Here is a 16062-nt window from a genome sequence, read left to right on the forward strand (position 1 = left end):
AGCTTTGATTGGTTGCTGCATGCAAGCATATAGTGTCCACGTGCACAAGCATAAAATATGATTGGTTCTATCGACACTGTACACACGTATAAACATAAGATATAATTGGTTATACTAACTCTGTACACGCGCATAAACATAGGACATAATTGGTTATATCAACTAAAACATGCGAAACTTGTCTCAGTCTAATTGGTCAAGATAAACTGCCGAATTGAGGTTCTTTGTGCCAAGTTCCCTTTATCGTGGAATGCGCACCTGTGTTCTTCTAATTGGGATCTTTCTTTTTTTTGTCTTCTTGTTTATTCTGTTCAAGGCCTTCTAAAGGCGTCTGGAATGCTCTTGCGACCATGAGCTACTTTCAGGCCCAGTCACTAAGTTCCATATAATTGACTCCTACACATATTATATGGGACTAACTCAAGGAATGAATTGCAAGTTTAATATTGTTTTATTCTCTCTTATTTGTATATATTCTCTACTGTTGCATTAGGCTCAGTCTCCAGTCCTGAGAAAAGTGGTGGTCATTAGTGGCAATAAATAAAATGAATGCTTTCTTTAACATAAAAAGCAAATCTTTTTCTGCAACTGTGGTGCAAAGATGCTTGTCAGTTGACATAATAAAGGTACTAATTTGCATTCAGGGCAATTCAAAGAGGAGGAAAACAAGAACTAAGAAGAATAGAGCAACAAAGGCTGCAAAAATTAAAGAAGAAATAAAAAGTGACTCCTCATCACCACCCTCAGAAAAATCTGATGAAGATGATGAGGATAATGAGGTAAATATCATTCATATGGTAAAGATGGCTATTCAGTTGTTTCTAATAGTAACGCTTTCTATTTGATCTTCTGTTTGACTTAAAATTGAAGCACTTGAATGGCATCCTCCTTCTGTGGCAATTAATATTGCATCAATATAATCACATGGAAGATTATACCTATTTTAATTTAATGATAAGCCCATAGCTCAGACATTATGATTAGTTTTCCAAATTATATTATCATAAAATAATGTTGTCACCCAATTACAAGTGACATTGTGCAATTTCAATGTTCTTTAAAGACTTGAGCATTGTATCTGCTAGAAATGCAATTTTAATGTAACATCTGGATATAAAACTAATGTTTCTGACTAATCCATTATTTCTACTGATAATGATTCTTCAGGTAGCAACTTTTGTTCAGGCTCAGGAAAAAAAATCAAGCTCGATTAGAAAGAACAGCATGAATAAATGATGTTTTGAGACATGCAAGTGAATGCTTCTGTGTATGTCAGGGCTTACATTATTCTAATAGACTACTCAACTTTGTTATGTTTTTATTACTTCTGATGTATCCCTTTAGGCCTCTGTTTTTGTTGGATCATTTATTTAAATTTATCACACAGCAGAAACCACTAGGGGGGAAAGATGAAGTTTAGGGGCCATGTTGCACCTAATTTTGAAAGAACACCAGATTCTTCAGAACAACTCTGGAAAAGAGAAAGTTGGAACTCTGTTCCCTTCTCCTGTGACTGTGAATGTTTAATTTGTGGTCAGTAAAAAGTTACTGGAACAAAGCTAACCGGAATAGAGGTCTTTTATCATCACCATGCCCTGAAAAATCAGTTCAGTCTTGTGATGCCTCCTTCCTTATTGTTTTTAGCTCTTTGCAGCTTAACTACCTTTTACAGGGGCAGATTTCTTTGGGGATATGATAGTTAAATGGACTTAATCTCTCACCCACCTCCATTACCCCTGCCCAATCAGTACTTGTTTTGTGTCACATCAAGGAAATAAGTGAGTAGTCCTCATTTTGTTTTGCAACTGCATCCAGCTCCATTTGATAGGTGTTAAACCTAAGTCTACAGAAATCACACACAGATAAAAAGTACATTTTAATCTGATGGTTACAAAATTTGTATAGTTAGGAACTCAATTTGATGTGACATATATGCTTGTGTATTGCAGGATGAGATTGTTTCGGTGAAACATCTGCATAAAAAAATAAAAGCAGAAGAAGAAAATGAAGAAAAGCCTGAACCAGACATTGGTAAAAAGAAGGAAGCTGAAGAAAAAAGAGAGACAAAAGAAAAAGAAAATAAGAGGGATTTGAAAAGGGAGAAAAAAGAAAAAGAGGATAAGAAAGAATTTAAAAATATTAAAGAAAAGAGAGAAAACAAAGTAAAAGAATCTACACAGAAAGAAAAAGAAGTAAAGGAAGAAAAGGTAACTACGTTTATTTTTCTTATATACCACTAGAAAAGGCCACCAGGTTTTTGTGAACAATTTTGAGTTGAAAAGGTATTTTGGATCATTTACTTTACAGTTGTCATTTCATTGAAATCTTTTGCATCATTTGAAGTTTTATTTTTTACCACTTGTAACTACAAGGACAGGCAAATGAAATGGGAAATTACCTCTTTAAAGATGCATAGCTTAGTGGGACTGAGAGTGCAAATGGTGCAAGAAACTTTCCATTCTCCTTCTCCATCCCTCGGAGAGAGAAAATAAAAGGTACTGTCATTGAATATCAGAATTATTTTTTTTTTCTTGTTATTATTGAAGAGAAGGCAGTAATTACAGTGATTGCCTAATTACAGTATAATTCCAGCCCAAAAATAAGGTTTGCTTATCAGATACATTTTCATGTTTTGTTCTTAGGTAAATGAAATCAAAACTGAAAATAAAGAAAAAAATAAAAAAGTTTCATTGTTGGATATTCCAGTTCATATTACTGCAACTAGTGAACCAGTTCCTATATCTGAAGAATCTGAAGAACTGGATCAGAAGACATTCAGTGTGGTAAGTCCCTTGTTGATAACTTAGTATTTACACTTGATATTCTAAATGAACACAATTTCTGATGTTCTTGATTCTGCTATTAGGCATTATAACACAGATATCTATTGCCAGTAAAATCTTAGATCAGTGAAGGGTTATTGACACTATACTAAAGTCAGTTTTGTTTTCAGGCCAGCAGTTTTATTTTATTGCATTTATGCAGTATAATGAAGAGTATTTGTCTAGTCATCTGTGCACTGAATAGTTTTAAAATACAGACTGTAAAGATCCGCCCTCAAGAATAATTCATGGATACTGCTTCTTAAAGGACAGAACCGAATTAATTTTAATGCGGCTGCTGTAGTCTCTGGCTTGGCCTTATCAAATATCCCTTTGTTCTTTGTAAGCTAACAAGAGAAATTAAGTTTCAAAGTTGTACTTGAAGTATTACAGACTTCCTGTGTTAGACAGAGGAAGGAACAAATCCTAAAGTCTGTCCTGGTTTCGGCTGGGATAGAGTTAATTTTCTTTCTAGTAGCTGGCATAGTGTTATGTTTTGGATTTAGTATGAGAAGAATGTTGATAACACACTGATGTTTTCAGTTGTTGCTAAGTAGTGTTTAGTCTAAAGTCAAGGATTTTTCAGCTTCTCATGCCCAGCCAGCAAGAAGGCTGGAGGGGCACAAGAAGTTGGGAGGGGACACAGCCAAGGCAGCTGACCCAAACTGGCCAAAGGAATATTCCATACCATGTGACATCATGCCTAGTATATAAATTGGGGGGAGTTGGCCTGGAGAGGGGGGACAGATCGCTGCTCGGGAACTAACTGGGCATCGGTTGGCGAGTGGTGAGCAATTGCATTGTGCATCACTTGTTTTGTATATTCCAATTTTTTTATTATTATTATTTTCATTTTATTTTTTAATTGTTATTATTATCATCATCATTATTATTTTCTTCCTTTCTGTCCTATTAAGTCTTTATCTCAACCCACGAGTTTTACTTTTTTTTCTATTTTCTCCCCCATCCCACTGGGTGGGGGGAGAGTGAGTGAGCAGCTGCGTGGTGCTTAAGTTGCTGGCTGGGGTTAAACCACAACAAGTCCTTAGAAATATCTTGCCAGACTAATATCTGATACCAAAAGAATTTCAGTTATATCACTACTTTTGACCACAACAGAATCAATATTGGAAGAAAAAAAGGTAGGTAAACTCAATCTATGTAAAGTTTTATAGGTCGATTGGGGCCTTTGGAAAGATGCTAAGGAGTTACTTTGAGCAGCTACTTTTCTGCTGTGGAAGTTCTATCATTCAGGTCTCAACAGTTGTCTGTTACTGCCAGACAGGTTTACTGGGTCTACTGTGGTGCTGGCTGTGAGAGGCAAATTATCTTGTTTTCTCATCACTATGGTACTGACCAGTTTATGTATGTACGGTTTTTGTTTTGTGTTTTGTTTTTATCTAAATAAGTGACTCATCCATAATTTCCAGGATGGCTTGTGTGTGTGGCTAGGTAACTGAAAATCACTCTATTCCCATGTACAATTACACTTCTCTGTTCACCTCTACACTTAAGCAGTGTACTTTGTAAACTGTCTTTTTAAAGGTTGCTTTAAGCTGTGGATAGTGCAATATGTAATGTAGCTGCTTAATTACTTAATGGCATGAACTGGTAATGGAACAGCTTCACTGATTTTTTCAGTTGTCCCTAGATGTTGACACAGTGATGGTGATGTTCCCCAAAATCACAGAATCATGGAATGGTTTGGGTTGGAAGGGACCTTAAAGATCATCTAGTTCCAACCCCCCTGCCATGGGCAGGGACACCTTCCACTAGACCAGGTTGCTCAAAGCTCCATCCAACCTGGCCTTGAATACTTCCAGGGAGGGGGCATTCACAACCTCTCTGGGCAACCTGTTTCAGTGCCTCACCACCCGCACAGTAAAGAATTTTTTCCTTACATCTAATCTAAATCTACCCTCTTTCAGTTTAAAACCATTACCCCTCATCCTATCACTACACTCCCTGATAGGGTCCCTCCCCATCTTTCCTGTAGGCCCCCTTTAGGTACTGGGAGGCTGCTATAAGGTCTCCCCGGATCCTTGTCTTCTCCAGGCTAAACAACTTCAACTCTCTCTGCCTGTCCTCATAGGGGAGGTGCTCCAGCCCCCTGATCATCTTCGTGGCCCTCCTCTAGACCCGCTCGAGCAGGTCCATGTCTTTCTTATGTTGGGGGCCCCAGAGTTGAACACAGTACTCCAGGTGGGGTCTCACAAGAGCGGAGTAGAGGGGGAGAATCACTTCCCTCGACCTGTTAGCCACACTTCTTTTGATGCAGCCCAGGATGTGATTGGCTTTCTGGGCTGTGAGAGTGCATTGCTGGCTCATATTCAGTTTTTCATCCACTAATACCCCCAAGTCCTCCTCAGGGCTGCTCTCAATCCACTCATTGCCCAGCGTGTATTTGTGTTTGGGATTGCCCCGACCCAGGTGCAGGACCTTGGACTTGGCCTTGTTGAACTTCATGAGGTTTGCACGGGCCCACCTCTCTAGGCTGTCAAGGTCCCTCTGAATGGCATCCCTTCCCTCCAGCGCGTCGACTGCACCACACAGCTTGGTGTCCTCTGCAAACTTGCTGATGGTGCACTCAATCCCACTGTCCATGTTGCCGACAAAGATGTTAAACAGCGCCAGTCCCAATACCAACCTCTGAGGAACACCACTCGTCACTGGTCTCCACTCGATTGAGCCACTGACCACAACTCTTTGAGTGAGACCACCCAGCCAATTCCTTATCCACTTAGTGGTCCATCCATCAAATCCACATCTCTCCATTTTAGAGACAAGGATGTCATGTGGGACAGTGTCAAATGCTTTGCACAAGTCCAGGTAGATGACATCCATTGCTCTTCCCTTATCCACCAATGCTGTAACCCCATTGTAGAAGACCACCCAATTTGTGAGGCACGATTTGCCCTTAGTGAAGCCATGTTGGCTGTCACCAGGCACCTCTCCTTATTTTCCATGTGCCTTAGCATAGTTTCCAGGAGGATATGCTCCATGATCTTGCTGGGCACAGAGGTGAGACTGACTGGCCTGTAGCTCCCCAGGTCTTCCTTTTTTCCCTTTTTAAAAATGGGGGTTATGTTTCCCCTTTTCCAGTCAGTGGGAACTTCAGTGGGCTGCCACAACTTCCAAAATATGATGGATAGTGACTTCATCTGCCAGTTCCCTCAGGACCCACAGATGCATCTCATCAAGGTCCCATGGACTTGTGCACCTTCAGGTTCCTTAGATGGTCTCGAACCTGATCTTCTCCTACGGTGGGCGGTTCTTCATTCTCCCAGTCCCTGCCTTTGCCTTCTGTGACTTGGGCAGTGTGGCTGGAGCACTTGCTGGTGAAGACTGAGGCAAAAATGTCATTGAGTACCTCAGCCGTCTCCATGTCCCAGGTAACCAGGTCTCCCTTTTCCTTCTGGAGAGGGCCCACATTTTCCCTAGTCTTCCTTTTATCACTGATGTACCTATAGAAGCTTTTCTTGTTGCCCTTGACATCCCTGGCCAGATTTAATTCTATCAGGGCTTTCGCTTTCCTAACCTGATCCCTGGCTGCTCAGACAATTTCTCTGTATTCCTCCCAGGCTATCTGTTCTTGCTTCCACTCTCTGTAGGCTTCCTTTTTGTGCTTGAGTTTGTCCAGGAGCACCTTGTTCATCCATGCAGGCCTCCTGGCATTTTTGTCTGACTTCCTTTGTTGAGATGCATCGCTCCTGAGCTTGGAGGAGGTGATCCTTGAATATTAACCAGCTTTCTTGGGCCCTTCTTCCCTCTAGGGCTGTATCCCATGGTACTCTACCAAGCAGATCCCTGAAGAGGCCAAAGTCTGCTCTCCTGAAGTCCAGGGTAGCGAGCTTGCTGTGTGCCCTCCTCGCTGCCCTAAGGATCTTGAACTCCACCATTTCATGGTCACTGCAGCCAAGGCTGCCCTTGAGCTTCACATTCCCCACCAGCCCCTCCTTGTTGGTGAGAACAAGGTCCAGCATAGCACCTCTCCTTGTTGGCTCCTCTATCACTTGGAGAAGGAAGTTATCATCAACGCATTCCAGGAACCTCCTGGATTGCTTATGCCCTGCTGTGTTGTCCCTCCAACAGATATTGGGGTGGTTGAAGTCCCCCATAAGGACCAGGGCTTGTGAATGTGAGGCTTCTCCTATCTGTCTATAGAGGACCTCGTCTGCTCAGTCTTCCTGGTCAGATGGCCTATAGCAGACCCCCACTATAATGTCACCTGTCCCAGCCCTCCCTTTAATCCTGACCCATAAGCTCTCGGTTGGCTCCTTATCTATCACCAGGCAGGGCTCCATGCACTCCAGCTGGTCATTGACATAGAGGGTGACACCCCCTCCTCATCTCCCCTGCCTGTCCTTCCTAAAGAGCCTGTATCCTTCCATTCCAACACTCCAGTCATAGGAGCCATCCCACCACGTCTCCATGATGCCAGTAAGATCATAGCCCTGCAGGCATGTGCGTGCTTCTAACTCCTCTTGTTGATTCCCTGACTTGTGGAAACAGACTCCACAATCAGTGAGATTGTAAAGTAGGTATGTTCATTCAGCGCTGGGCAGCACGGGGGGTAGTCCCACCAAAGTCGTGCGCACCTGACTTGGCAGTTCGCTTTAAATTTATACAGTCAAGTGTTACATATACATAGTTTCGTAATATGCCTATACATAGGCATGACCCATCCCCGCTTCATATTAAAATTAGCTCCAGGAAGTCATTTCCATAGTCTCCTCTCAACTGCGCTTGCGCAGTGCCTCCTTATGGTGGTCGTCTGGTGGTCGTGAAGATGAAGGCTGTATGTCTTCTTCACGGTGAACTCTTAACCTTCTGTCTCTGTGCAGACTCAGTTGTCCCTTGACATTTATCCAAATCACAAGGCCGGTCTTGGCTGGTTCTTGGGGTCGACTGCTGCTTCTTATCAGGGACTATCTCCTGTCCCAGCCAGCCTCAACAATGCAAGCGTTAAACATCACCTCTCATGCCCTTGGGCCATGTCTACCTCTATTGAAATTTCTTTAACTTCATTATAAACTAGATAATTATTAAACAGTTCCTATCTACATCCATATATCTACTATATCTACTAAGGTTCCTTTGGCTCCCCGTCTCATCCCCATGCTATGTGCATTTGCATAGAGGCATTTAAGTTGGGCCCCTGATGAAGCTGACTTACTGGCTGGAGTGGCTGGAATTCCTTTGTGCTGCTCTTCAGGTGCTTTCCTGCTGATCTGTGATCCCTCTCCAGGCTCTGGGCATCTATTGCTGGCATTGGCATCAAACTGGTAGGAGTGGGATGGATTGAGGTTCCCCTCCCCTAGCAACTTTAGTTTAAAGCCCTCTTCACCAACCCCTCATATTTTTGATTCTGGATATACAAACTTGCCTCTCTTCCTTAGTGGGAGCAATTCTAGGTTGGGTTTGTGTATTGGTATATTCATCATTATGCCATGGCCAGGTGCAATCTAATTAGCATGTTTACCTTTTCAAATGGAAATTACTGCTGTGGGTCGTCGAGGCTAACTCATTTGACTTCTTGTCTACCTTGTGACAGGTAAAAATATGCATTTCATCTATCTACCTTGCCATTGTGATTGAATGGTATTTCCAAGCAAGTGTCTATAATTTAAAACATGCTAACTGGTTTATCTGCATTTACTATTAACACATTTGAATTAGTGTGAAAATTCAAGAATGCACTTATGAAATATATCTGTGGGTACATCTGTGTTGTCATCACTGTTACTAATTTAGGCACACCTAAACTAGCTCTATCCTAGATAGCTCAGTTTCTGTCAGTATCTGCATAGAACTCAGGCTTAAAAACTGCTCAGAGAAGGAATGCTGATCCTCTGTTGAATGCCAAGTTTAATTGTTGCAGAAAGTATCTACCTAAAATATATTTAACATTCTCATACTTAATCTTGACACTGAGTTTGTATAGCCTTCAAGGTCCTAAAAAGTAAAATAAGTCTTACCCTATATACTTGTGCTGAAAGTTAAACCCATGATTGTAAAACCTAGTTATAATAATTCATTTCCCTCAGAAAATCTTTATATTAAATTAGTGCTTTCTTACATCTTTAATATTTGTTACAATCTAATGCTTTCATATAGGAGTAAATTTTCAGCTGGATTTAAAATACTACTTTTTCCAAATGAAAGCTTGTAGTAAAACTAAAAGGGCTGTGAGCGAAGACTTGTTTTTCATTTGGCTTACAACAGTACTGTCTTTGCCTATTCTTATGGGTTTGTGTGGCGGGGTTTTTTTGGTAATGGGAGAGGGGGCCGCAGGGGTGGCTCCTGTGAGAAGCTGCTAGAAGCTCCCCTGTCTCCAAGTCGGACCCGCCTCTGGCCCAGGCAGACCCAATCAGTGACGGTGGTAGCGCCTCTGGGATAACATATTTAAGAAGGGGAACCTGCAGTGAGTAGGGGGGTTGGAATGTGAGAGGAACACCTATGCAGATACTGAGGTCAGTGAAGAGGGAGGAGGTGCGCTGGAGGAGTTGATGCCCCTGCAGCCCATGGAGGTGAACGGTGGAGCAGATGCCCGCCTGCAGCCCGTGGAGGAGCCTGCACTGGAGCAGTTGGATGCCCCTGAAGATGGTTGTGACTCCATGGGAAAGCCTGCGCTGGAGTAGTGTGTGACTGAAGATCCGCCCGCGGAAAGGACATACACCAGGGAAGTTCGGGAAGAACTGAAGTCCACGGAAAGGATCCACGCCAGGGAAGTTTGTGAGGAACTGCAGCCCGCAGAAAGGACTCACATTGGAGACGTTCGTGAAGGACTGTCTCCTGTGGTAGGGACCCCACAGTGGAGCAGGGGAAGAGGGTGAGGAGTCCTCCCCCTGAGGAGGAAGGAGCGGCAGACAATGTGTGGCGAGCTGACCCCAACCCCCATTCCCTGTTCCCCTGCGCCGCCGGGGGGAGGAGGTAGAGAGAACCGGGAGTGGAGTTGAGCCGGGAAAGAGGGAGGGGGGGGGAAGGTGTTCTAAGGTTTGGTTTTACTTCCTAATATCCTTGTTTTGATTTGATTTGTAGTAAATTAAATTGACTTTGTTTCTTCCCCAAGTTCAGCCTGTCTTTTGCCCGTGACTATAAGTGGTGAGTGACCCCTCCCTGTCCCTGTCTCGACCCACGAGCTTTCCTTTATATTTTCTCCTCATCCAACCGTGGCTGGGGGGGAGGAGTGAGCGGCTGCGTGGTGCTTTGTTACCAGCTGGGTTTAAAGCACGACACCTATATAAATAGCACGGTAAGGGTGGGTCATGTTTTACAATTTTCATTATCTTTTTATTTTCATTTGAATTAATGTATTCCTTTTTTACATTTTATAGTGCAAAGAAAGAATGAGGCCTGTCAAAGCAGCATTGAAACAACTGGATAGACCAGAGAAAGGCCTTTCTGAAAGGGAACAGCTGGAGCATACTAGACAGTGCCTAATCAAAATTGGGGACCACATTACTGAATGTCTAAAGGAGTACACAAATCCTGAACAAATTAAACAGTGGAGAAAGTAAGTTATTCTGCATGATTTTTCTTGAAATAGGGAAATCCAGAATAGCTTCTATTAAGTAGAGTAGTTTTTAATTATTTTTCTTGTTTCTTATTCTCCCTTTCTTGTATTTTTCTGCTGTTTTAAATAAGGACTTATAAAAAGATGATTATAAATGGCTCCATTTTTTAATGGATTCACTCTTTCATACTTGCATAGCAATGCATTTTTTCCAGAAGGTGAAGTCATCTTACTACTTAAAACCAAAAGCAAACATTAAATATACTCTAAACAGAGTTATTTTCTATTTAGTGGAAAAGAGTTCTTATCATTAAAGAATCTGGCTCTTTCAACTTTGAAGTTTGTTTTGGTTTTGGGTTTTTTATTCATGCTAAAAATAGGCCATTATAAATGTGTGTGGTGAAGTTTGAATGATTTTGAGTTGCAGAATCCTTTAAAAAGAATAAAAATATACTCTAAAATGAAATCAGATATTAACTATGACTTTACAGAAAACCTTTATCATAACATACTCAGATGTATTTCAAAATGAAAGAATTTTAAGTGTTGTTATGCATCTGTGAGGTGATAACTTTGGAAAAAAATAAGAAAAATGTTGGTTTATAAACTTGTATTAAGAACTTAATGACAAAATAACAATTAAGTTAGTTTTATCATAATGTGCACTTTAATCCTTTATGGTTGCAAATCTATCCTGCGCTTCCATATACAACACTTGGTCAAGTGTTTAATTTCCTTGCAGACTGTTAACAGAATATTTCTGCTGTTTGTCCTTGCTTTACTTCAAAATATCAGGGTGAACTGAAATACAAAAACAATATCTATGTTTTAAAGATGCATTGGTAAACGTTATATTTCTTTAAGTGGAAATTCATAGTAGAGCTACTATAATATTAATGCATAATAATGCTACAGTACCATACATAGATTTATTAAAATATGTATTTCATCTGTCTTTAAGACATAGAATTTAGTAAAGGTATTCATTCTATATTATACAGATGTCATTAGGCACACTTGGCTGGTTGTGTCTTTTGCAAACCTCTAGGCCAAAACTATGTTTAAATCATCACAGAGAAAGAGCAGATAGATGCTTCTTGAGCCTATGCACTTGAGATGTTTCTGAACTAAACAGTAATTAGAACAGTAGTATTCTGTAATTTTTTAAGCATTCCACCTGTAAACGTTGCTAAAAGAATTCTAGACTTTAGATCTTGTGTCTGTGATAATAGAAGCAAATGTTGTCTTCAGGGTTTTGGCTTCTTGACACCAAAAGAGTTGGTTTGTTTTCCTTTCTTCTTTCATAGCATAGATTAGGATCAAAGTTTTTGCCATGCTACTTCCATCCTCTTTCAGATTTCTCATTTGGCTTCAAAAGCTTTAACTAGGCTTTGGAATTCTGTGGAAAAATCCTGTCCCTGATATCTGTAGGAAATAAGGCATGTAGGTCAAATTTCTTACACTGCAAGAGATTTCAAGTTTGGAAGAATCTTTACTGAGTAGTAAATACTCAAGTTTTCTAACATATTTCAAACAATCTTTCAGAGGACTTGCACAACAAATTGAAAACTATATCTTTATGCAATTGCACAAATCATTCTATTAACAGAATTGCCATTAATACTACTTTTCATGCGCTTTGCATTCTGCAGTCATTGTGATAAATATTACAAAAATGACAAATTGTTGAAGGAATTAATTTCTCAAATGTTTGAAATACAGCTAAATAATGCTTGCTGTGCAGCTAGGTAATATTCTGCATAACAGACTTTGATTTCAGTTTACTGAAGCACTGTTGAAATAATTTCAGTTAAGTCCATGTTCTGTTGTATGATACAATAAAAACTAATATATGGAAGAATTATAACCTCTCTTTCTTTTTCCTCAGAAACTTGTGGATTTTTGTCTCTAAGTTTACAGAATTTGATGCCAGGAAGCTGCACAAGCTGTATAAACATGCAATCAAAAAACGCCAAGAATCTCAGGTAATACTTTCAGACTCTCTAAATATACAAATATATATTCTAAGTTTTATAACTGTTTTATTAAGTATCAATTAAGTAAACTCGATACACTTGAAGTGTATTTTACTGTTCATAGTAAACTAGTTTGTTTTCTTAGGATATTTTCTGAAGAATTCAGATGCAACTTTGGGATTTATCAATGACAATTTTTGTACTTGTCTCTTCTAGCAACACAGTGACCAGAATACTAGCAGCAATGTGAATACACATGTAATTAGAAATCCAGGTAAGAAATCTTGGGCATATTATTGTGCTGGATATCTTAAATGATGGTATGTAAAATGAAATAAGCTTAAAACTGTCTCCTAGAACTCCCATACTGCTGGATATCATAGGGATAGGCTGACTTAGCATAACTTCACTAGTTTGCTGATGAAATTCAACTGAACACAAACTGAACTTGGTACTTACTGTTGTTCTTTTAAAGTAAATAAATTAATTTTGAGGAGGTAGGCCAACTCAACACTTGTAAACTTCTTGGAGGCTCTATACCTGTTTCTAGCAGTTGTAATGTCACTATATCATAAGAAAAATATTCCCTGAAGTCATGGTTAGCAATCAGTTATATGGGATATCTTTTATTGTTGACAATAATACTGTTTTTCTATGCTCCCACACTTGCCTTCTTGTAATACTTATTTTTATATCATGTTATGTAAAACCTTGAGTATGTTACCATGGGTTTAAAATTAGTATAATGTATTTTAGGAATACCACTAAAAACTTTTCATTAATGAGGTGTATGTCTAAAACTGATGTTCATGCTAAGGGCTATCTCTCCTTAGAGAGGAACTTCCTGCCATTCTGTTTAAAATTGCTCTACTAAAGGCACCTGGTCTCTACTCACTACTCATTTGGACCACACTGATCCTCTCCATTCAGTCTTTAAGGTGGAAAATTTTAGTTTCTCAGCCCTACATATCTACATTTCTAGCTTGCTTGCCTTCTATTTACTTCTGATGTTTCTCAGTTCACTCACATTAGTGCGTTTGTCTTTCAATTATTTAGATCTTGTTTCTCTCAAATAATAATGCCACTTTCACATTGCTTTAAATCTGACAGGTAGAAGTGCTGTTTGAATTGGTGAAGAAAAAAATTTATAGTGTATGAGACTTCCTTATAACCTCTGCTTTATTAAACAGATGTTGAAAGACTGAAAGAGAATACAAACCATGATGACAGTAGCAGGGACAGTTATTCTTCTGATAGATATTTGTCACAATACCATGATCATCGTAAGGACAGGCATCAGGGAGATGCATATAAGAAAAGTGACTCTAGGAAAAGGTCCTATTCAGCCTTCAGCAATGGAAAAGACCACAGAGACTGGGATCACTATAAACAAGACAGCAGGTAAATTGCTTCAGCAATTGTAAATTCTGTTAAGAATTCCCTTCCTGGTTTTGCAGTATGCTTGTAGTAAGCACCAAAGTATCTTTTCTGAGTAATGCAGAATTGCAAAGAAATTTCTCTAATGCAGTTCTGTTGAATTGACATAATTGTAGTTCTTACTATGTGTTTGGTAATACTAATATAAGTAAATCTTTTCAGATACTATAGTGATAGTAAACATAGAAAGTTGGATGACCACAGGAGCAGAGATCACAGGTCAAACCTGGAAGGAAGTTTAAAAGACAGTCAGCCTCATTCAGATCACCGTTCCCATTCAGACCACAGGATACATTCAGATCACCGTTCCACTTCAGAGTACAGCCATCATAAATCTTCCAGAGATCATAGGTACCACTCAGACTGGCAAATGGACCACAGAGCTTCTGGTAGTGGCCCAAGATCACCATTAGATCAGAGGTCTCCTTATGGTTCAAGATCTCCTTTAGGACACAGATCTCCATTTGAACACTCATCAGATCACAAAAGTACACCTGAACATACATGGAGTAGCCGGAAAACATAACAAAGACTGACATTTTCTGGACCTTCTTTTAGCCATATACAGTAAGCTAACACGGTAATTGCCTTATGTGACTTGAAAGATATGGACTGGATATTCTGTCAGTAGCAGTATTGTTACTTCTTTCCAGGGTGCAAGGTCTATTATCCCAACAATAGAAAAATATTTTTGTATTTAAAGTTTATGCTGCAATGTGCTGCAAATGTTGTAGCACTTCCCCCCCTCCCCCTTAAGAAATGGAAAATGTTTACTTTTACAGGGACCTCAACACTGCCCCATTCAGACTGGATCTCATAAAACTGTTTTTAGGCTGAATAAAGTTCAAATGACTTTTTAAATGCTGACCTGTGATCATGTTTCAGGAAGGAATGAGGAGTTTGTTTTGTTTTCTTAGTAAAGAATTCTCAAGGACTTTTGTTCACTTTCCAAAGCTATTTGTTTACATTGTACACTGCAACCACCTTGCCGCTTTTCATCACAAGCTTGAATATTTAAGTTCTGTACCTATAACTGTAAAATAGCCAGGATTTCTCCTGTTTGTGATCAGTTGTAATAATGCCTTTTTACAAAATAAAATAAATGGCTGAAAATTATTGCAAACTAATTAAATGAGCTTGTGGGGGTTTTTGGGGGCTGGGGTTTTTTTGGTTGGTTTTTTTTTTTTTGCTTGTTCCTTTCCCCACCAACTCAGGCCTTCTTGTTTCATACTTGTGACAAACTCAGTATACTAACACTTTAATAAAATATCTTTATGAAATCACTGTTCAGAATGCAAAAATGGGGGAAGGGAACATTTTTATTCCATTTAGTGCCCCCTTTTTATTGGATGCTTCATATACATGTTTTGGTTTTCTATTAAACCGTCAGTATTGTGATTTGTTGTAATGAAATGGTGGGAAATATTCAGCTAAACAGTGATCTTGAAAGTTTTTTCTAGTCCATTGGTTTTAAAGGAGTGTTCAATATCTGAACACTTCTGAATCCAAATCAGCCCAAATTTATTGGAAATATATTTGTTTTCCCTCTTAAAATGAACAATAATGTCAAATGTGCTATGCAGCCAGTTAATATTTTAGATTTGAATGGCTTTTTATTAATAGAATTATTATAATGCACACTGATTGTACATAGATAACTTCTGATAAGTTAAATTTAAAAGGATATGTGGGCTCTTGTTTTCCACTGGTGTTTGTTTTTCTACAATGTACCTTTCTCACTTAACCATAAAAATATTAAACTCTTAAGTACTAAATTTTAATACACAACATAATTAGGGAAGATGAATGTCTACCCTGGCATCATGTGGTTGGAGCTAATATGTTGCTGCAATTTTTCTCATCTTGCACTGTGTTGAGCATTTTTTTCCAATTAACCAGGTTTACACGGAAGCATTAAAATTGAACCAAAACCTCTTCAGACTACCTGTCTATTATGATTTTATTGTAGGCACAGTTGCTGCACATTCTAAGTTAATATTTAGCCAAGTGCATTTAAGCTAATTTAATGTAGGCTGCAACTCAGATAATTAATGCTTCTTCATTTCTTAGCTCTTCATCTTCCTAGGGTTGGGAGGGTTATGAACTCTACTTTTGAGCTTAATTGCTGAAGCAGTGTTTAGCTAGTGTTGTGTTAGGTTAGCTAGTAAGGTTGTGTATGTGTGCTATGCATCTTCCTCTTGCAATGGTGAAAATCTAGAAATTGGAGCATCCACAACCACTGCCTAGTTCTTAACAGTTTGGGTAGTGAGCTGGAATCTTGGATCTACTATGATAACACATCAATAGAGCA

The 16062-nt window shown here is 39.4% G+C and overlaps 1 protein-coding gene across 2 annotated transcripts in view; it reads left to right on the forward strand.

Moving 5' to 3' along the window:
* Positions 1-15650, forward strand: part of LOC138683557 (chromodomain-helicase-DNA-binding protein 1-like) — an 80572-nt gene extending 64922 nt beyond the window's left edge. The window contains exons 30-37 of one of the 2 annotated variants that reach the window (XM_069775546.1): positions 657-779; positions 1950-2207; positions 2643-2783; positions 10160-10338; positions 12227-12323; positions 12531-12588; positions 13505-13715; positions 13914-15650. In XM_069775546.1, the coding sequence (XP_069631647.1) occupies positions 657-779; positions 1950-2207; positions 2643-2783; positions 10160-10338; positions 12227-12323; positions 12531-12588; positions 13505-13715; positions 13914-14277 (1431 nt within the window). In that variant the 3' untranslated portion in view covers positions 14278-15650. Of the gene's footprint in view, positions 1-644; positions 780-1949; positions 2208-2642; positions 2784-10159; positions 10339-12226; positions 12324-12530; positions 12589-13504; positions 13716-13913 lie in introns of both variants that reach the window. The other variant, XM_069775544.1, reaches the window with a different exon arrangement.
* Positions 15651-16062: the final 412 nt, after the last annotated feature.

This window comes from Haliaeetus albicilla, chromosome W (assembly GCF_947461875.1).
Source record: "Haliaeetus albicilla chromosome W, bHalAlb1.1, whole genome shotgun sequence".
NCBI lineage: Eukaryota > Metazoa > Chordata > Aves > Accipitriformes > Accipitridae > Haliaeetus > Haliaeetus albicilla.